The sequence below is a fragment of the Myodes glareolus genome, chromosome 6, assembly GCF_982192425.1.
Source record: "Myodes glareolus chromosome 6, mMyoGla1.1, whole genome shotgun sequence".
Classification (NCBI taxonomy): Eukaryota; Metazoa; Chordata; class Mammalia; order Rodentia; family Cricetidae; genus Myodes; species Myodes glareolus.
In genome coordinates, this window is record NC_142031.1 from 16,406,716 (window position 1) to 16,427,825 (window position 21,110).

Consider the following 21,110-nt stretch of genomic DNA (forward strand, 5'->3'; position numbering starts at 1 on the left):
ATGAGTTGAGTGCAAAACAACTGGGGAAGATTCCTGACATCAACTTTGGGTCCTGCCTACACACAAGTGCCCAACTATCCACACATATATATATAACACACCACATACACCACACGCACACACACACACACACACACACACACATGAATGCATGAACACTACACAGACATACACACACAATTTTTTTTAATTTTATGATTTATTTGTCTTTTATTTTATGTGCATTGGTGTGAAGGTGTCAGATTCCCTGGAACTGGATTTTCAGGCAGTTGTGAGCTGCCATGTGAGTGCTGGGAATTGAACCCGGGTCCTCTGGAAGAGCAGTCAGTGCTCTTAACCGCTGAGCCATTTCTCCAGCCCCCCCCCCACAACACAATTAAAAAAAAAAACCCAAAGTGGACAGCAATAGAGAAAGAAACCTCACGTGGATCACAAGCATGCATGTGTGTGCACGCACACACGAGAGCACACACATACATGAGGAAGAGGACAGAGAGGACAGAGGGAACAGTTATGAGAAGCTAGACCAGGACCAGACCTGGCCAGGCTTTGGATGCTAACTGAGACACGTGCACGTATTTCTGTAAGAAAACGGGAACTTAAGACATTTCAAACAGGAAAGTGGCATGTTAATCCCTTTCTTTCCCCGCTACCCTCCACCCTGATAACACCCCCTCTTACTACCCTTGTCCAGGTCTGGATGTCTCCCGGCGACGGAGGGCGTACAGCACCAACCAGATCTCTAGCCAGAAGACCAGCCCAAGGCCCACCACAGCCAGCGACCCCACTGGGATTGCCAAGAGACACCCACTGCGAAAAGCCAAGGTGCAGGACCTTGCCAGTCAGAGCAGCTCAGAGAACCAGCGGTGGCGTATTGATCTGCAGGTACCTAAGCAGGGCTGGGTGGGAGGGGCTGAGAGGAGTTTGGTTTGGCTCTGGCTAACACAAAACAACAAAGATGGAGCGTTTATCAACACAAGAACACGGAGTATCGGGTAGAATGCAGAATCCAGATCCAACTAAGGCCAAGCTTCCTGTTGATGTTAGTTTTCATATACATCGATGACCCCTCAGACTGGTCATCTCTGGCTTGGTGAGCTTGTCCGAGCCCTGTACACAGCACTTCCCATTGGCACAGGACACCTCTCATTAAGTTTTATGATACCTGGGAGAGGAGGGAGTTTGGAGACCATCCACCCTCACTTGGTACAGATGTGGCAACTGAAGGTCAGAGAAGGGAGCCAACTTACCCAGAACCACACAGTGGATTTGACCAGGACACCCTGGCCCTGGATTCTTGCTTTCCTCCTTCACCCTGCTGGTCCTTCCATGACTGGGCCACCACAGGAAAGGTGACCAGTGTCCTGTTAGGTCATCCCTCAACAACCACAGCATCATTGCTGTCAAGGCTCTGCCGTAGGGGCTGGTCCTGGACATGATAGAATATCTCTGGGGTCAGGGGGATACATCCATCTACTTGAGACCGCTATGCCAAACCACATCATGACTTAAGAATTCTCTTCAGGACAGAATTCATTTGTCCTAAGCATGTGGGCCCAAGCAGCTTCCCACTTCCCCGCCACGTTCTCTCCCAATCTCGACATATGCACGGGCCACACACCACCTGGCCCCTGGGGACTCTCCAGGCTTCTCCAGGGACCCTCAATGTACTTGGTACGCGATAGTCTCAGAGTTAGGCGTTCCTCTTATACATTTCTGAACCCCTCTGAGCCCCACTGCCTAAGATGGGGTGAGTGTAGATGGTGACCCACCATCCGCTAGTGGATACAGAGTGGAAGCAGACCCCAGACGGAGGAGGCTTCCAGGCTTTAGGGGATGCAGGGTCCAGTACCGGCCCAATGCCTGGCTGTAGCCTGTGTTCCTCGATGGCAGCTCTACTCACTGAGTGCTCCAGGCAAGCTAATTCTTTTCTTCCTCCCATCCAGTTCCGTCTCTTTCTCCTCTCCTGACTTTCTGGGGAGATCGTGTCTCTCCCCGGCACTCCACTCCATGTATGAAGATTCCCCAGAGTCTCTGGCTGGGGAAAAGTTAGCCGGTAGATGCTTCTGTTACCATGGAAACTGTAGCAGAGTCCATTTCTCTCTGACCCAGTATGGGTGGTGGTGAGGTCAGGAGAGAATATCTCAGTGGAGGAGTGAGGGAGTCATAACTGGGCACCTACCCTCCCAGAGGTACCCTAAAGGTGGCCACTCTCCTTTCTTTCCATGCTTCGAACCATAGAGACAGGAAGACAGCCCTTTTGTGGGAGGCACGTGTCAATAAAAATGCATACTTAATAGTGTGAAGAGACCCCCGAGGTTTACTGATATCCCCCCAAATTACATGACGCCTGCTAAGGGGTTTTGTCTTCTCATCTTGTTCTCCAGCCAGGTCATATGTATGGTCTAAGAAACTGGAAATTCATTTTAGCTTAGTATTCTCCCCTCACAAAAGTCATCCGAACTACACCACATTTGGGATTAAACCTTTCAAACGGTTCCGCTGGGTATAAAGTACAAATAAAGTCTTCCTCCCAACACCAACGCGCACTTGGTTCTGAGTACGTCTTTCTAGAAATACCATGTGCACACACGTATACGCAGAGCGCAGGCATATTTTAATAGCTGCTTATGCAAACTCCCCCCAACATAGTGCCTCGGTGCTTTTTAAAAATACATTTTTATCACATTTGTTTCCGCTGTGTACACATTTGGGTGGGCGAGTGGGCGTGCATGCGTCTGCTCCCATGTGGAGGTTAGAGGGAGAATGTCTAGGAGTCAAACTCTGGGTGTTAGGGTTGGTGGCAAGTAGCTCTGCCAGCCGAGACATCTCGCTGACTCTCTTAATGGCTTCCGGATTCATGTTTGTATACAGTAAAATCACTCTTTTGGTTGAACAATTCTCTGAGGCTGACAATCGCCAACTTTACTCTTTGTTACCACTGAGATACAGATCTGTCATAATGCAATATTTAAGGTAATTTTTCTCAACTACCTTCTCACAGGAGTGTGAGGAAATCTTTCTATTCAGTATTGTGAGGTCCTCCATTACATGGATATACTATAACTCACTCTTCCATACTAACAGAGATGTAGTTTCCAGAAGGTTTTTTTTTTTTTAAGTCAGGGTGCCACCGGCTGGCCTGGAACTCACTGTGTAGACCAAGCTGGCTTCAGACTCACAGAGGCCTGCTTTCCTTGCCTCCTAAGTGATAAGGTTAAAGGCATTGCCACCTCTACTCAGATTATCAACACTGCAACAAATACATACACAAGGCTTGGCCAGAGACCCTGGCACCCCCAATGATTTCCACAAGGTTGAATCTGTAAACATAAAATTGCTGTCTCAGGTATCCCATGGATTTCAGCTGGTGATAGGCAGCCCATGGTCCCAGTTTGTACCCCCGCCACTCCCAATTATCATCCATAAGAGACCCTGCCGCATCGCGACCAAACATTTAGATATTTACCGATCTCCAATATGGACAAAGGTAGCTTTTTTTTAACTGCCATGGCTCTAGATACGCCTGCTTCACTTACTGGTGTATTCGATTCACACCGCTGTGGATGAACACCCTCACTATTCTAATTTTGTCTTTTCCCTCCAATTATATGTGATTTTTTTTTCTTTTACAGACCCAGGTAAGGACAATTGTTTACTGAGTACACTGGAAGAGGGCAAATGGGCTGGGCAGTAGGTACAGTGCCACCTGCCCCTTAGGGCAATGATGCACTAGGCAAGGGGATGGGGTGTCTTCCTGTGTTTGGAAGAAGTCTCCTTGTGTGAAGCTTCTGAGCAGATAGTTTGTGTCATGAGGAGGAGGGCAGTTCTGATTGACTGGTGAATGATGCTAGGATCTTAGCATGAGTCACCATGGATACCATCCAGGCGTATAGTCAGTCTCTGTCATGCAAATCAGAGCAGCCCTGGTCCAAGGCTAAAGTTACCTGGCACTGGGGTGCAGTTCTCTGGGGTCACATCAGCCTGATGTGCTGTCCTGTCATGATCCCTGAGTCCCATTGTGTGTCCTCTGACCACATATGCTCAGTGGCATGACTTCACACACAAACACACATGGTAAGGAAATGAAAGTGCATTTTTTAACAAACACATGCATTTACAGAAGTCAGGGGTTGGGTGGGGCCTAGCCTAGAGGATCCTGAATTCTCAGGAAACCCAAGAAATACCAAGAGCATTTCCAGAAAGAAAGAAAGAAAGAAAGCGAGAGAGAGAGAGAAAAAAAAGAAGAAAAGAAAGAAGGAAGGAAGGAAGGAAGGAAGGAAGAAGAAAGGAAAGAAAGGACTCCATCACACGTGTTGCAAGGGTATTTCCCATCTACCCCTTGGCTTTCAGATGCTTGTTTATACCAAGCCCAAGAACAGATAGATGAAAATCAAAACAGACCAAAAAGCCCGTAAACAACGCCAAACATACAAGTTTTGTAAGAGTAGTTAGTGTAGCAAATTGATAAGCCACAGAGAGCCCACTGTGTTCCGTAAACAGTGCTGAGATCTGCACCATTTGGGAAAATCCAAGTAAAAGCTGGCTTCTCTCGCCTTATGGGAAAATAAATTGCATATGAATCAACGACTTAAACACACACAAACAAAAATAACAAAACTTCTAGAAGATTTTTGTGGGGGGTGGGAAAGACCTTTTAAGCACAGCATATGGGGAGACATAAGGGAAGGGGCTGGCAATTTTAACTACACACAAAAAAGGTTTGAAGCTTTATGCCAAAAAGGAAAGTGGGTTTGGAATTTCCATGGCACAGGGTTCTCTGCGCATTGGAGTTGACCCACGGCCTGGGAGTTTTCTGGGTTCTGTTTCTCATGGGTGGTGGAGACTCAGCCATGAGTCCCGGGTCCCTGGGAGGACAACCCTGGGAAGTTCTGTGGGGCAGAGAGAGAGAGAGAGAGAGAGAGAGAGAGAGAGAGAGGAGAGAGAGAGAGGAGAGAGAGGAGAGAGAGAGAGAGAGAGAGAGAGAGAGAGCGCTTGGGGGGGCAGAAGAAGAAGGTTCAAGCCACCAGCCACCATGGGCTTCACCTCTTTCTTCATTTTTCCTCCTTCCCCCTTCCTCCTCCTTCCTCCTCTTCTTCCTCCTCCCATCTCCATCCCCATTCCCTTCCTTGCCATTCCCCTCTTCCTCCGCCTCTTGCACCTTGGCATCTTTCTCTCCCTCTGCGCCCTTCCTACTTCTCTTGCCTCCCTCCTCCCATTCCCCCTCCTCCATTTGTATCACCCTTCCTCCCCTCCACCCCCCTTACCTTTCTTAGCCCTTACTCAGCAGTGGCCATGACCTGAGCCAGGGCCCCAGACTTCGCGGCCCAGGGGCCCGCAGGCCCTCCCTACTGCCCCAAGGCTGCCAGTCCTTGCTGCTCTCTGGCCAGGAGCCCCAGGCCTGGAATCCTATGAAGGAGCTGGACCCTGGTCCCAGCCCTAAGTCTGCCCCTGACAGCCGAAGCTCTGAGGATCTGGGTAAGTGTCCAAGGTCCGAGACTCAAGGGGACAGAAAGGCCCAATTTCAGGTGACAGGGTCAGAGGACCAATGGCTGCCTCTGTGTCTTTGTGAAACTCTTGCTCTGAGAACAAATTCTTGCTTTCTAGTCCCACCTTCTCCACACAACCTGACTCCATCTATCCAGCCCCTCAGGGACAAACTTCCTGAAAGGTGGATCTGTCTGTTCCTCTCTGGGACAAACCCAGGCCACCTGTGCAGCACCAGTCCACTAGAAAGCTGTCCTCAACTTCTTAAGGGAGGGGAGGCTAGCTTTGTGTTTTCTAGAAGTGACTGCCACTGGGGAAGGGAGATGTCTTTTGTGGGTGGCTCCCTGTCTCTGGCCTCAGACTCAGCCCTCCTGTCCCTCCCCCCACAGAGCCACCCCATCACCCCTCCACCTTTGAAACCGAGCCATCCTCAGACTGGGAGCCCATGGCTGAGTCAGAGGAGCAAGTCAGTCCCTGCAGGCCTGCCACCCCAGGCCCTGTACAGGGGAAGGCCTTGGTCAAAGGCCTGTGCGACAACCAGCGTCTGCAGTGGGAGGTGAGCTTTGAGCTGGAACCGCCTGCCCTGCAGAGGGAGGACGATCAGGATGCCGACATGTGGAGCGAGACCTTCCACCACCTGGCAGCGCGCGCCATCATCCGTGACTTTGAGCAGCTGGCGGAGCGTGAGGACGAGATCGAGCTGGGTGAGCACCCAGGATTGAGGAGGGGGCCCGTATTCCCTACCAGAAGCCAGCGGTTTAGAATCGCGGAACCCCACCCACTCACTACCCCAGGCCCACCCCATCCTTTCCCAAAGCCCCGCCCACAGCCCAAAGCCTGCCCTCTAACAGCTAGTATCCCATCAACTGCCCAAGATCCCCCTCCTTAGTCTTCAGAGATCTGCCCACACCCCAAAGCCCTCAAAGCCTTTGCTCTAGGAGTCCCAGTAACTCAGCCGTTTCCCTAGGTTAATCATCTAACCGAGCAATGCCCCCCAGTGTCCCCTCCCATGCCTGAATGCCCACCCCACCTCTTACCAAAGCTTTGTCCATACCACATGGAACTCCCTCTAATCTCCTAGTGCCCTGCCCACCATGCTGTGTATGTGTATGCCCACCCCTCTTTACGGCACATCCTAAAGCCAAACCCACACTCCCCCTCAAAAAAGAGTTCATCCCTGTCCTTCATAAAACCCCTTCCACAGCCTCGAAGTCTGCCCACGGGGGCACAGTGCTCTGCTTCCTAGATCCACCCATTCTCTCGTGGAAGCCCCACACTGCATACCCTGCCCTCTCTTAGAAGCAGAGAGGTGGAGGATCCCCATTCTGCTCAAGGCTCCACTATTAATTCTTCCTCCCCTGCCTCCATCACTTACCACCTCCCAACATCCCTGCAGTGGCCAAGGCTACCTGCCTGCCATTAGCTGTCTTGAGGGGCCTACACTCCAGCATACCTTTCCCCCACACATTTAATGGCGCTTAAGACTCTATCCTCAACCTGAGGTGCCCCCTTCCTCAACCCCGACCTCCTCCATCCTCCTCTCTTCCTGCCTCCTTCTCCTCCTGCCTCTGTTCCTACATCCATTCACCCCCATGCTCCCTCACACCCAGTACTTTCCTGCAGCGTCCCGTGCCTGGTTCTGGAGACCCGACAATGATAGGAACTCCTCTAAGGCAGAGCTTTTCCTATAAGGTCCCTAGATCCAGCAGAGATCCCACACTCTCTCATCAGCCCCATTGACCTCCTGACCATCAGCTGAGGACCCGGCTGGTGATCAGGCTGGGTGCTTGGTCCTGTAGATGCTGCCGAAGGTTGGTTGGCACAGAACAGAGCAAACCCATCTTTTCCCAGGAGCACCTGGCACTGGCTAACAGAGGCCAGCATTAATCAAAACAATTACACAGAAAATTAATTAAGTGCTGCTCAGAAACACATGAATGTAAGCCATGTACAAGAGGGATGGTTCAGGAGCTAATTTAGTTCAGGAACTGGGGCAACCTTTCCCCAGAACATGACTATTGAGATCTGGATGAAACTTGCTTGGAGAACAGAGATAAGGGCCAAAAAGAGTTACACAATTCCTTTGTTCTAAGTTTATGCTTCATTTGCATACTATGTGACTTATATTTCATTTGTATTTCAGGGTAATGTGTGATACTCTTTTCTTCCCGTGAATACTCCCCCAGCCCTCATTTCCCTGGCTTCTGGAACAGTCCCCAAAAGGCAACAAGCCATAAGGAGGCTTCACTACTTGGTAGAAAGGGCCCAGCTTCCAGGGCAGGTCATCCTAAATCCTAACCTTGGGTCCTTATTAACTTACTGTGTGACCCTCCATCGACTCCTTCTCTGGTTTTCAGTCAGAGAGAGAGAGAGAGAGAGAGAGAGAGAGAGAGAGAGAGAGAGAATCTGTGTATGTCTATGTGTATATGTCTGTGTCTGTGTGTCTGTGTCTGTGTGTGTCTGTGTCTGTGTGTATCTGTGTGTATGTCTGTGTATCTGTGTGGATGTGGGTGTATTTGTGTGTGTCTGTGTATCTGTGTGTGTATCTGTGTGTGTGTCTCTGTGTGTCTGTGTGTGTCTGTGTATCTGTGTGTGTGTGTGTCTGTGTGTCCGTGTATGTGCGTTCGGGCGGAAGTGGAGTGGTAGTGCTGGATAGGTATATCCCCGAGGTCCGAAGAGGACACTGGGTGTGTCCCTCTACCACTCTCTACCTTGTTCCCTTGAGACAAGAGTATCTCACCAAACCTGAAGCTTGGGGCTTTGAGGCCAAGCTGACTGACCAGCGAGCCCTCTGGGTCCTTCTGTCTCCCTCTCCCTGCATCCCCAGCAGGGGACACAGGTGGCCATGGCCACACCCAGCCTTGCAGTTGTCCACTGGGGATATAAAATCATGTCTTCATGCTTTCTTAGCAAGCACTCTTACCCGTGGAGCCTCTCCCCAGCCGCAGCTGTCCAATCCTCTCTGTGGTGTCAAAGGTTTCATCCATTCCGGAACCGCGAAACCCTGTAACAAGGTCCCTATTAGTCATCCACAAGATTCAAATACAAAATACAGACAACATAGAATACCTCTTAAATAACACAAGCTACTTAAGAGAACTGACTATCTTTTATTCTAAGATAATGACTTTATTTTTTACATTAGAATATCCTTCTTTGTGAAATGATGATCTTTGTTTTTGTCTGGATGTCTTTAATACATTCAAGACCTATTTGATTCCAAAGATGGAGTCTCCTTCTAGAGTCTCCAAGCAATACTTTCTGATCCCAAACAATGAACCTCACTCTTCCTCCCCCAGGGTCCAATCGCCGGTACCAGGTGAACGCTGTGCACACCAGCAAGGCCTGCAACATAATCAGCAAGTACACGGCCTTCGTGCCTGTGGACATAAACAAGAGGCGGTACCTGCCCTCGGTCGTGAAGTACCCCAACTCCGGTAAGGCATGCACGTTCAAGGGTGGAGCCCCCTCAGCCCATGGGCTTGAGGAGGGGTTGAGATGGCCAGAAAGGGCAGCCCTGCACACAGGGGTGCAAGGCCATGTGAAAGCAGAAAGGCTCCCAGCAGGTGGCTCGGCCAATGAAGAGAAGAGCAAACGCCTTTACTGTATTTGGTTTATCTCAGGAGGGACAATGAATGGCAGAGAGTCCCAAAATGTCTGGAATGATGCAACTTAGGTACAGATGGGTCAGAGTGGCAGCCACCCAGGAAGGGGAGCTTGTACCTCCCTGCTGTTGCCGTTCTGATTTCTCTTGGCAGGTGTCTACATGGAGAGAAATCTAGTGACACATAAGGTTACGGGAGCTAGAACATACCAATACACACTGTTTCCAAAATACAGGTGTGAAGTAGCCTATCCCAGAAAGAACGCTTAAATGCTTTATCTGTAATATAGTGTATTCCATTGCAGGGAGCTCCCATCATCCATCGGGCCCAGCGTGTCAACAAAAGCCTGTCATTCTAGTTACTCAGAAGACTGGTGCCTGGGGATGCAATTCAAGGGCTATCGGGGCTACACACTCAAAGGCTAGCCTGGGCAATTTAGCAAGACCTTGTCTCAAAATAAAAAGTAAAGAAAAGAGCCAGAGCTAAAACTCAATGGCAGAGTGCTTGCCTAGTGTGAGAGCCGCTAGGTCAGTCCCTAGAACGGATGTCTTCTGTTTTTACACTCAGTCCATGTTCTAAAGCATATTTTTGATCATCTAACCCCATAACAGGTTCTGCGAAGGGACTCCATTATTGCCCCATTTGTCAGATGGGGCACAGAGGCAGAGGAGGTTGCATGCCCTGAGGTTACTGAGCAGGACAGGCAGAGCTAGGCTGTGAATCCCAGTAGCTTGGTCCAGTCTGTGTTCTTGCCTCCATCCTGTCTCTTAGTGTATTGTAACTAGGGACTGGCAAGGTGACTCAGCAGACAAAGGCGTCTGCTGTCAAACCCAAGGAGCTAAGTGTGATTCCTGGAACCCACATGGTTTAAGGATAGAAAGTTGTTCTCTGACCCTCGTGTGTGTGTGTGTGTGTGTGTGTGTGTGTTTCTGTGATGTTTGCATGTATCTGTGATGTCTGTGTGTGTGTCTGTGATGTCTGCATGTTTCTGTGATGTCTGTGTGTGTGTGTGATGTCTGCGTGTATCTGTGATGTCTGCGTGTGTCTGTGATGTCTGCATGTATCTGTGATGTCTGCATGTATCTGTGATGTCTGCGTGTATCTGTGATGTCTGTGTGTGTCTGTGATGTCTGTGTGTGTCTGTGATGTCTCTGTGTATGTGATGTCTGCATGTATCTGTGACGTCTGTGTGTGTCTGTGATGTCTATGTGTGTCTGTGATGTGTGTGTGTATCTGTGATGTGTGTGTGTGTGTGTGCGTGAGAGAGAGAGAGAGAGAGAGAGAGAGAGATGTTGTGCATATCTGTGATGTCTGTGTGTGTCTGTGACGTTTCTGTACATGTCTGTAATCTGTGTATATCTATAAAGTCTGTGTGTATCTGTGACATTTGTATGTATGTCTGTGATGTCTATGTGTGTCTGTGATGTCTGTGAGTCTATGTAGACCAGTGATTCTCAACCCTCCTAATGCTGTGACCCTTTAATACAGTTCCTCATGTGGTGATCTGCCAACCATAAAATTATTAACACTGCTACTTCATAGCTGTAATTTTGCTACTGTTATGAATTGTAATGTGGATATCTGATAAGTGACTCCTATGAAAGGGTCACCTGACCCCCAAAGGGGTCTTGACCCCCCCCCCCCGGGTGAGAACAGCTGGTGTAGAACACTTTTCATGGTTTGTTTGTTTTGTTTTAGTAACTCTGGGGTTTTTCTTTTCTGAATTTCACTTTCTTGGTATTTTCAGGGCCTTGTCCTTGGTTATTTTATGTTTGTTTGTTTGCTAGTCTTGCTGAGGATGGAACCCAGGGCCTGGCTTACTGGGCAAGCACTGTACCCCTGAGCTACAGCTTCAGGCCTACAGTTCTTTTTTCCCTTGACCAGACCTCCAGGAAGATACTTAGAAACCAAACATGCTCTTCTCCCCGCTTTTTCTTCTCCCCTGCCCTTTTCCTGATCTGTGTTTCCAAAATGATCCCTCATTCCCAGCTCCCCATTTCCAGCCCAGTCCACCAAAGCTGGACCAGAGGCTGTGGCCCTGCTGTATCTTCACTCCTGTTTTAGGGAAGCTCCCCTCTCTCCCCTCACCCAGCTCTCATTCTGTGGCCGGCCTGAGAGATGGAGGACCCAGGATAATTACTCCAAACCCTAAAGCTCCTGTAGTCCAGTCCAGCTCTCCCCATATGTGAGCTAAGAAACCAAAGCCCCTATTTCTTAGCCTGTAAATAGCTGTCTAGTGCAAAAAATAGAAAACATCAAGTCAGGAAGAGCATTCAAGGACCCTGGGTTAAATAAAGCCTGAGGCTTTCTCTGCTGCAGGGGGTCTCAGAGCCCTTAAAGTGTTGGTTCACATCAAGATGCTGGGGAACAGACTGTGGTCTACAGCTTTTTCCAAATGAATTCCCCAACAAGACTATTATTTTCTGTTTATTTGTGTATTTGTAGATGTGTGACCATATGGGTGCTGTGTGTGTGCGTGTGTGTGTCCACATATAGAGGCCAGGGGTCAACCTCAAATGTTGTTCCTCAAGGGCTGTTTGAGACAGTCTCGTTGGCTGGAAGCTCAGTGAATAGGCTAGCTGGGTGGACGGATGGTGAGTCCCAGGCATCCTCCTGCCTCTGCCTCCCCAACACTGGAATCAGAAGTGTACACTACTACGCCAAACTTTTTTCATGTGGGTTCTAGGACTCAAACTCAAGTCCTTACACGCTTTACTGACTGAGCCGTCTTCCCAGAAACACAGATCTTATTTTTAAGAAACAGCGGATAGGCTAATGACCTCTGAGAATGTGGCCTCCTAAGTACACTTTAGGGAGTTGGCTTCACCCTTCTGCCTTCCATTGGCAGTGCTTGGGGCTTCAAGGATCGGTGTAGGAGAAGGGGGCTGGGACATGGGACATTTCACAGTATGTCAGCAATTACATTCACCTGGTGACAGAGATTGTTATCCCCATTTTCCAGATGGGGAAACTGAGGCTCAGAGTTCACATCCTATCCAGCTAGTGCAGGATGGGCTGGAGTATAAACCCAGGTCTTTCTGGCCCCAAGGCTCTTCGTCTTCTGTTATGCCTTGCTTGCCTTAACTGAAGGTTGGCTGTTGTCAACCTTGGGAAAAGGGCAAGAAGCAACAGGTTCACGCCCATCTGATGCCTTGACCTTCCTTGTCCTCCGCGAAGGTGCCACGCTTCGAATGGTCAGCTTCCGGAACCTGACCCGACAGTGGAAAGGCTTGTCTTCTGGTGTTGGAAGGTCCCAGACCATGCTTAGAGAACACGCCTCAGCTGCAGGAGACAGCCAATTCCAGACCATAGGTAAATGCCATTTCTGTGCCCAGAAGTGCAGGCACCCCTACGTCCAAGGCCTCAGGGCCCTCTCTCTGCATCTGCAATCTTGGACCCCCCTAAGCAAGGAGACGACAAGGTCAAGTCTCTCGGGTTCTGGGGGTCTACCGTAGGCACAGGGGTTTGATATAACTCCAGTACACAGCTTTGTACAGAGGCAGGAAGCAGGAAAAGGCAGTCAGGGCCTTTCCCCAAGGCCTTCCTGTACAGTGTCCCCTCTTACCCTCAGCTGCCGGCTCTTCAGCCTGTGGCTTCTCCCCGACACCAAGTTCTGGGAAACCTAATGAACAGGAGCAAGTGATGAGCAAAGAGGCCGTTCCATCTGCCCAGGTCCCACCATCTGCTGTTTTCTGGATTCCTAGCACCATCCTTTCAGCCTTCACCTGATTGCCTGGTGCTCAGAGAACTGTGGCGTGACCTTGAGCTGATTGACAGGCTGGCTACTCTACACCTGTCATCTATGCCTCTATACACACCCTGCCCTGCCCTCTGTTGAACATATGGAGGACACCAGAGGCCATGCCCTGAGTCTCGTCAGCCACCCACACTGTAAGAATGTTTCATCAGAGGGAAGAGAGAGCTAAAGAAATACTAGAGTACTGGATACCCAGAGCCATTCTTCAGAATTAAGGACAATGTCTTGGCCTCTTTTTGTCCCCAGCCCCAGGGGACCTGCAGAGCCCAGCCAATGAGTTTCTGGAACTTTCCCGTCTAACTGCTCCTTCTCTGCATCTCAGCCCTCAGCGGGCAGAGGCTTCCGCTGACATGGCAAGCTTCTTCCTCCCTGCCATGCTTTGTTCAGGCCCCACATCCCCAGCCCTCAGCTCTTACTCTGCCCCTACTGAAGGTGGTGAGCGGCCTTGCTGAGAGGTCCCCTTGTGCTCGGCTCTCTCCTCGCTACTATGAACCCCTCACAGGCACCTCAAGAGACTTTCTGTTCCTTGGTCAAGAGAGGAGAAAAATGGGCCCCGGAGAAGTTAGGCGACTCACTCGGGGTGACAGCGTGTGCAGGAATCGAGGCTTGGATTCGGGTTTGGCAGTAAACTGTGACATCAAGCGACACTGCGGTCATCTCCTGGTTGCTTCAGTCAGTCAGTCACCCCATCTCTAGCTCACCCTTGGGCTGAGTGCTGTGGCAATGAGAGCCCCTCTTCATCTGGGGAGACTGAGGCTTTGCTGAACGTGTTTGGACACGTGCCTCTTTTCTATAGCTTAGACCCTCCCTTCTGTCAGGTTGTCCCGTCAGTCTGACCCCAGAAGGGACAATCACAACAATCGTCACCTTGGTTCAGCATGGTGACTCCCCTGTCGCTGTGATAACAGACCCCCGAGACTAGCAACCGAGGGAGGACAGGGTTCGCTGTGGTTGGTGGTTCCAGGGGGGTGGAGCCCGTTGTGGAGTCAGAAGAGCAGAGGAAAACATGATGTGGGGCGGTGCAGAAAGTTGGCTGATGATGGTCTCATCCACTCACAGGCAGTGAAAGAGAAAGAGAACAGGAAGTGGGGTGAGAATACAAAACCTCAAATCCCAACCCGGTGCCGTGCATCCTCCAGTTAGGCTTGACTCGTAAAGACTCCATAATCTTCCCTAAACTTTAGTGTTCAAATCCATGGGCCTGTGGGGGAGACTTCTCATTTAAATCACAGCAAGCATGGTTATGGACCATGATTCTCATGTCTGTTTTACAGACAGGGAAACTGAGGCTCAGAGCCTTCTGATGAGTCGGGGCTATGTCCTGGTGCCTCCTGAGGACCTAGAAGGAACATCTCAGTGGGCACAGACCTGGGAGATACCACTGCACCCAGAATCTGACTCCCACCCAGAAGCCCCTGCTCCAGGCTTGCCCTGGATTCCCTGTGGGGTCTGTAGTCTGAGGCTTCACTGAGTACTTTGTGATGCAGTAAGCATTATCTGAGAGGTGTCTCACTGAGTCCTTCCAATGGCACTGGAAGACCCCTTAGCCCCAATTTACAGTGTAAACTGATAAAGTGACCTTACCAAGAGCCCACTGCTTAGTGAGTAGGGGTGTTAGGTCTTGGAGCCCAGCATGGTAGGAAGAAAGAATTGGTGAAGGGTGTTCAGGCCCCCTGACATCCTCTGTTGCAGCCCTAGAAGAAAGCCCTGCTTCGACCTTCAATAAGATCCTGTCCCCCACCCACGAGAAGCACACAGCCGCAGAAGGTAAGCAGGCAGCCGGGGCCGAATCTCTTACTGCGTTGGTGGAAAAGGAAAGGTACCAGGGGTAGGGAGGTGTCTCAGCACCAGCAGAGTTCCCAGAACGTCACTGATGTCTCAGGACAGCCACAAGAGATGGAGAGGACTGCCCCCAATTTAAAAACGAAGAAGTTGAGACTTGACCAGGGGAAGCAGTTTGCCCAAAGTCACCTAGCAAGTTCGTGACAGAGTTGGGCCTAGAGTTCCAGTTGAAAGGCCATTGTCCCATTGCACCCAGCATGGCATCCTCTAGCAGGATTGTCAACTCGGTGTCTAACCCAGAAACGGCACCGTTGGTCTGAAACTGTTACAGTCCCGTCAGCCGTCTCCTAGAAGATGCCAGAGTCTGCCTGCAAGAATCCTATAGGGTCACCTGCCCCATTTCTGTCACCCTGCCCACTGCACCTGCCCCCTTACCTGTGTCACCCTTGGCCATGCCCCTGCCCCCACCTGTGTCATCCTTGGCCATGCCCCTGCCCCTCACCTGTGTCATCCTTGTCCATGCCCCTGTCCCTCGCCTGTGTCACCCTTGGCCATGCCTCTGCCCCTTGCCTGTGTCACCCTTGGTCATGCCCCTGCCCCCACCTGTGTCACCCTTGGCCATGCCCCTGCCCCTCACCTGTGTCACTCTTGGCCATGCCCCTGCCCACACCTGTGTCACCCTTGGCCATGCCCCTGCCCCCACCTGTGTCACCCTTGGCCATGCCCCTGCCCCTCACCTGTGTCATCCTTGGCCATGCCTCTGCCCCTTGCCTGTGTCACCCTTGGCCATGCCCCTGCCCCTCACCTGTGTCACCCTTGGCCATGCCTCTGCCCCTTGCCTGTGTCACCCTGCCCACTGCACCTGCCCCTTACCTGTGTCACCCTTGGCCATGCCCCTGCCCCCACCTGTGTCATCCTTGGCCATGCCCCTGCCCCTCACCTGTGTCATCCTTGTCCATGCCCCTGTCCCTCGCCTGTGTCACCCTTGGCCATGCCTCTGCCCCTTGCCTGTGTCACCCTTGGTCATGCCCCTGCCCCCACCTGTGTCACCCTTGGCCATGCCCCTGCCCCTCACCTGTGTCACTCTTGGCCATGCCCCTGCCCACACCTGTGTCACCCTTGGCCATGCCCCTGCCCCCACCTGTGTCACCCTTGGCCATGCCCCTGCCCCTCACCTGTGTCACCCTTGGCCATGCCCCTGCCCCCACCTGTGTCACCCTTGGCCATGCCCCTGCCCCTCACCTGTGTCATCCTTGGCCATGCCTCTGCCCCTTGCCTGTGTCACCCTTGGCCATGCCCCTGCCCCCACCTGTGTCACCCTTGGCCATGCCCCTGCCCCCACCTGTATCACCCTTGGCCATGCCCCTGCCCCTCACCTGTGTCACCCTTGGCCATGCCCCTGCCCCTCACCTGTGTCACCCTTGGCCATGCCCCTGCCCCTCACCTGTGTCACCCTTGGCCATGCCCCTGCCCCCACCTGTGTCACCCTTGGCCATGCCCCTGCCCCCACCTGTGTCACCCTTGGCCATGCCCCTGCCCCCACCTGTGTCACCCTTGGCCATGCCCCTGCCCCTCACCTGTGTCACCCTTGGCCATGCCTCTGCCCCTTGCCTGTGCCACCCTTGCCCACGCGCCTGGGGTGCAGCTGCTGAGCAATCAGCTCTCACTCTGGCGCCATCTGTGCATAGGCAAACTCCTGCCCCACTCATAGCCTGTTTCCCCAGGTGGGAGGTGACTAAGAGGACATGTCACCATCAAGCCTCAGTCTGTCATTCTGTGACTCTCCAGGTCCTCCTCACAACCTGTCCTCCATGAAGGCCTCTGAGACTCTCTTTGGATCTAAGTAAGTGGAATTTTCTCTGAGGACACGATGCTTCGTTCCTTTTCCCATCAAAGGCAGAGCCAGCCTCGCCCCACGGGTGCTGAAAAGCCCTGCTACCTAGAGCCACCACCATGGGCTGGGTCTCTTTAAACCTTGGAAGGCCAGTAAATAGCAACTTGTGTCTTTGCTGTGAAAATATTACCTACGCAAAGCAAATTCCAGAGGGTGTATCTTGGGCTTATCTAGTAGAGGTGCAGTCCAACACCACGGGGAAGGCATGGAAGCAGGAGCGTGAGGTGGCTGGTCACATCACGCTGCAGGAAGGACGCAGAGAGAGATGAACTCGGGCTCAGCTCGCTTTCACCTTTTCATTTAGTCCAGAACGCCAGTACATGGGATGGTGCTGCCCACGTTTAGGGCGGGTCTTTCCTCCTCAGTTAGCCCAGAGAGTCAGTCATCTCTTCATTGATCTTCGAGCCTGTCAGGTTGTCAGTATTAACAGTCACAACTATCTTTGGAGTCTTCCCACCCCTGGACTCAGTTGGACACGGTACCCATAGACAGCCGTGAAAAACACCGACCCGTTCATTGCTCCATTGTTGCTAACAGAGGAGGTAGGGACGGACATACCCCTCTCTCCAGGCCTCCATTTCCCTGGCTGTCAATGAGGAGATGGAGAAACACCATATGTTAGGTTCTTCTGGCTCTGCCTTTCAGCAGCATCTGGGCAGGTACCAGAGGGCTGGGTTGACCAGAGAACCTGTTTCTGTCTACACAGATTGAATCTCAACAAGCCCAGGCTGCTAACCCGAGCTGCCAAAGGTTTTCTCAGCAAATCAATGGCCAAGACCCCAGAGCCAACTCCGGGCAGCCAGAGCTTGGACTACATACCGGTGGTGAGCTCCAGATCTCAGACTCCTCCTACCCACCTCAGCCCCCTCCCCAGCTTATGCCTTCCCCTCTTCAAAGGGAAGGGACCCTCCTCCCAGTCCACCTATCCAAAGAAATTCTGAGCTTCCTCGAACTCCCCACACAAGCAGCCACCAAGGCAGAGGAAGCAGCCGGGTGTGCATGTTAGCCAGTGCCCGCGTCAGGAAGTTTTTCTACACGTGGCTGTCCTTACCTGAAAAATTCACAGGACTTTGGCACTGTCCTACGACCTCATCCACTTGCCTGCTCTCAGTACATAAAAGTAAGCCTTGAAATGACTCGTAGGTGAGTAAAAGTCACTTCCTGAGGACATGCCCCGACTCCAAAAGTGGTTCTGTAGGTGGCCCAGGGTGCCACGGTGGGAAGAGAAGCCTGGCTCTTCAGTCTGCCTCTCTGAGTCAAGGAACAAGGCGAGCAGGTCCTACCACCTCTGAGTGTCCCTGAGCTGGGAGTTCATGGAGCGCATGAAGGAGAGGCACAGTTTTGGGTACATCACTTCAGGTGTCCCTCCCTCCATACCCAGGTGTGTGTGTGTGGCATCATTTGGCATCCCCAAAAGTCCAGGTCAGCTGAGCACTTACATATATGGTGGCTGTGCAGGGGTTAACTGAGCCTGCTCAGTGCAGATCCTGGGGAGATGACCTGGAGTTAGATAAATGTAGTTCCTGGGATGAAGCATCCCGTGGAAGGCAGACTAGGAACCAGGCAATCTGACCCCTTGGGAGAAGTGGGGGGGTTGCTTTGGTGGGAAATACAGGTAAGGCCCTGGAGCCTGAGGCGGGGGTGCTGACAGAACGGACTCCCGAAGAAGGCAGTGGTTGAGCCAAGACCTGACTCTTAAGGAGTCATGGCCAAAGGCCCTGAGAGGAGATAGCTTGGCATCTGGAGGATGGAGCTGAGGGGTGGAAATGCAGTAAAAAGAAAAAGGGGGGGAAGGTGGTGCAGGGTTTTATAAATCACACACTGGATTTAGTCTAATAGAAAACTGAGTAAGTGGGAAATTGGTCCGGGCCTTCAGAAAATATGTTTCCTAGGCTTTGTGGAGGGAGGGCCCTCTGAGTGCAGGACAGATGAGCAGATGTGGAGGAGGAAAGAAAGGGGGGCAGGGAATGTGTGAGAAGGCAGGCAGTGGGCTGTAGCCTGTTAGGACATAGAGAGTGACCAGCATGCATGCAGGAATAGGAGTGAGCAGACTGGAGTCTGCTGGACAGGCCTCAACAATCCCAGTGACCAAACAGAGCCTCCACAGGGTGAGAGACAGGTTTGGAGCCAGGATAGTGAGTTTAGCTTAGAGAGTGATTGACCCACCGTGCTGAAGGATAAAATGAAGCCTTGCCCTGTTGACTTGGGGCATCCTGAAAATAGGCAGAGTGGGCAGGAGGAGATGACCGAGCAGACTATGCGGATCTGGATTTCATGTGGTGGGGAGCTCCATGGCCTGAGAGGTTTGAAGCCCACCGAGATGCTTCTCCGCCCACAGGTGTCTCTGCAACTGGCCTCAGGAGCCTTTCTGCTCAACCAAGCCTTCTGCGATGCCATCCAAATCCCCATGGAGAAACTCAAGTGGACCTCACCCTTCATCTGCCTCCGAATGTCCCTCGCCACCCGCCGGCGCAATTCGAAGAGCCAGAGTCCACAGCACAGTCTGTTGTCTCCATCCCCACCCTACGAAGACCCCCTGGAGGCCGAAGCTGAAGGCAGCCCAGACCTGGAGCCAGGCGCACTGTTGGAGCACACGGGAAAGCTGTGGGCCACCGTGGTGGCACTCGCATGGCTGGAACACAGCTCGGCTTCCTACTTCATCGAGTGGGAGCTGGTCGCTGCTAAGGCCAGCTCGTGGCTGGAGCAGCAGAAGGTGCCTGAGGGCTGCACGGCAAACACACTCAAGGCCACCGCTCGCCAGCTGTTTGTGCTCCTGAGACACTGGGATGAGAACCTGGAGTTCAATATGCTCTGTTACAACCCCAATTATGTGTAGGGGAGGGGGAGAGGGACGGGCCATTTGGGTTGGTAGGGAAACTTTTTGAAAGTGTAGCCAATATAGTGTTCCTAGAAAAAGCCTTGCACACTGGCAGTGGGTGGGCCTGAATTCATTTCCAACCTTGCTACCACCTACTAACTTTAGATAAGTCACTGTCCCATCAGGGCCTTCGTTGCCCATCTGCGAAACAGGAGGGTGAGAGAAGGCTGTTTACTAGATTTTTAAATGGCTTCAATATTTCTTCCATTCAGACCTTCAAGCTCCAGAACTTGCTGCTACTGGGGTATGGCAAGAGAAACACACACACACACACACACACACACACACACACACACACACGGGGTTGGGGGAGAGTTTTCCCTGGAGAAAACCCATGTTGGTGTGCACTAGAGAGAGCAATGCCCTCTCCAATAAAAGGTAGATAAAAAAATCCATCAAAGATAAGCAACCAGAAACATAAGCTTGCTCTAGGCACCAAAAGACCTCTGTTTATTGCATTGTGGGATAGGCTTGTGTCTCCATGGTAACAGTCCAGGGGGTCCAAATTCCACTAGGAAGCCAACCAAAGAACCATTCCTCCCAAGACTTTGCAAGAAATTCTTCCTGGTAGTTGAGTACTGCATGATAGGTACTAAGTTTGGCTTCCTGTCTAAGAAGAAGGGCACGACCGGGAATAGTTCCTGTCCAGTGAAAACAGTAGATTGCAGTCTGCAGAACTAGTCTAGAATAGACAAACTCACAGGAGTCGGTGAAGAAACCAGACTTATTTCCATGCCTTCCTCTATTGGATAAAGTGACTCCATCCATTGGTACAGAGGGGCTAGAGTGCCTCTGTGTGCACTGCATTCTGGGATAGTGGAGATGTGGCCATACCACATTATCAGGCAGAGAGAAAACGTGATGGCAGCAACAGAGCAGGTTTGGTTGGAATGTGTCTGGAGATGAGAGGGGATAGAAAGGCCATGAAACTTTAAAGCATGAGCTATGGGCCACCCCCCACCAATCCCGGAACACCATGTGATAACCCTGAGCTGGTGTCAAACTGTCTAGTATCTCCCCTCCCTCTTCACACTTCCCCAGAAGAATGTCTAGATCTCACCAAGGACACTAGCCCAGGACCCTAGACAGAATCTGAAGACCCCATAAAATCCCCTCTTTCTAAGGTCTTAGCATATCATATTTGCCTCCAAAACATAGTCCCTGATATGAAGCCCTACAGCGCTTCCTTTTCAGTGAGACAAATCTTGATTAAACCAACCCATGGCTGTGGGTTGGGTAACAGCTCCATGAAGATTCTACAGTCTGTATCGGGAGCTAGCGGCAGGGATGCTTCCACAGAACAGCCGCTGAGTGAAGGGGCGAGAGACAGGCCCAACAGGACTTGGGTGCTCTGCTCCCTGCCCTCAGGTCCTGCCTTGCCTCCGGCTACACTGCCGCAGCTTCCCAGAGAGTCCCTAGCTGTCTGATCGACCCTTTTGAAGAGACAAGTCCCTACTTCACTGAATGCTTCCGCTTCCAGTTCGCCCTCTGGGGAGAAACAGCTCCTGACCTCAGATGGGGCAGAATGAAATCTTGGGCACTGGCTTAGCATCAGTGTCCCCAAGAGAGACAGGGATTTAGATTGTCTTGCCTGAGGTCCCAAGGAGGTATGGGAGAGACTTGTCAACTCCCCTGCTCCATCAAAACCCACACTATTTTATCTCCATGGCCAGCAACCCTTGCTTCTCCAGGATGTCAAGGGTAGTG

The 21,110-nt window shown here is 51.7% G+C and overlaps 1 protein-coding gene across 2 annotated transcripts in view; it reads left to right on the forward strand.

The window, feature by feature from the left end:
* The window catches only part of Vwa5b1 (von Willebrand factor A domain containing 5B1), a 52,654-nt gene extending 33,200 nt beyond the window's left edge, over positions 1-19,454 (forward strand). For both annotated transcript variants that reach the window (XM_087906992.1, XM_087906993.1), the window contains exons 14-22: positions 695-885; positions 5,277-5,478; positions 5,877-6,191; positions 8,787-8,924; positions 12,270-12,404; positions 14,542-14,616; positions 16,420-16,474; positions 17,232-17,349; positions 18,864-19,454. In XM_087906992.1, coding sequence (XP_087763118.1) covers positions 695-885; positions 5,277-5,478; positions 5,877-6,191; positions 8,787-8,924; positions 12,270-12,404; positions 14,542-14,616; positions 16,420-16,474; positions 17,232-17,349; positions 18,864-19,361 — 1,727 coding nt within the window. In that variant the 3' untranslated portion in view covers positions 19,362-19,454. The remainder of the gene's footprint in view (positions 1-694; positions 886-5,276; positions 5,479-5,876; positions 6,192-8,786; positions 8,925-12,269; positions 12,405-14,541; positions 14,617-16,419; positions 16,475-17,231; positions 17,350-18,863) is intronic.
* Positions 19,455-21,110: the final 1,656 nt, after the last annotated feature.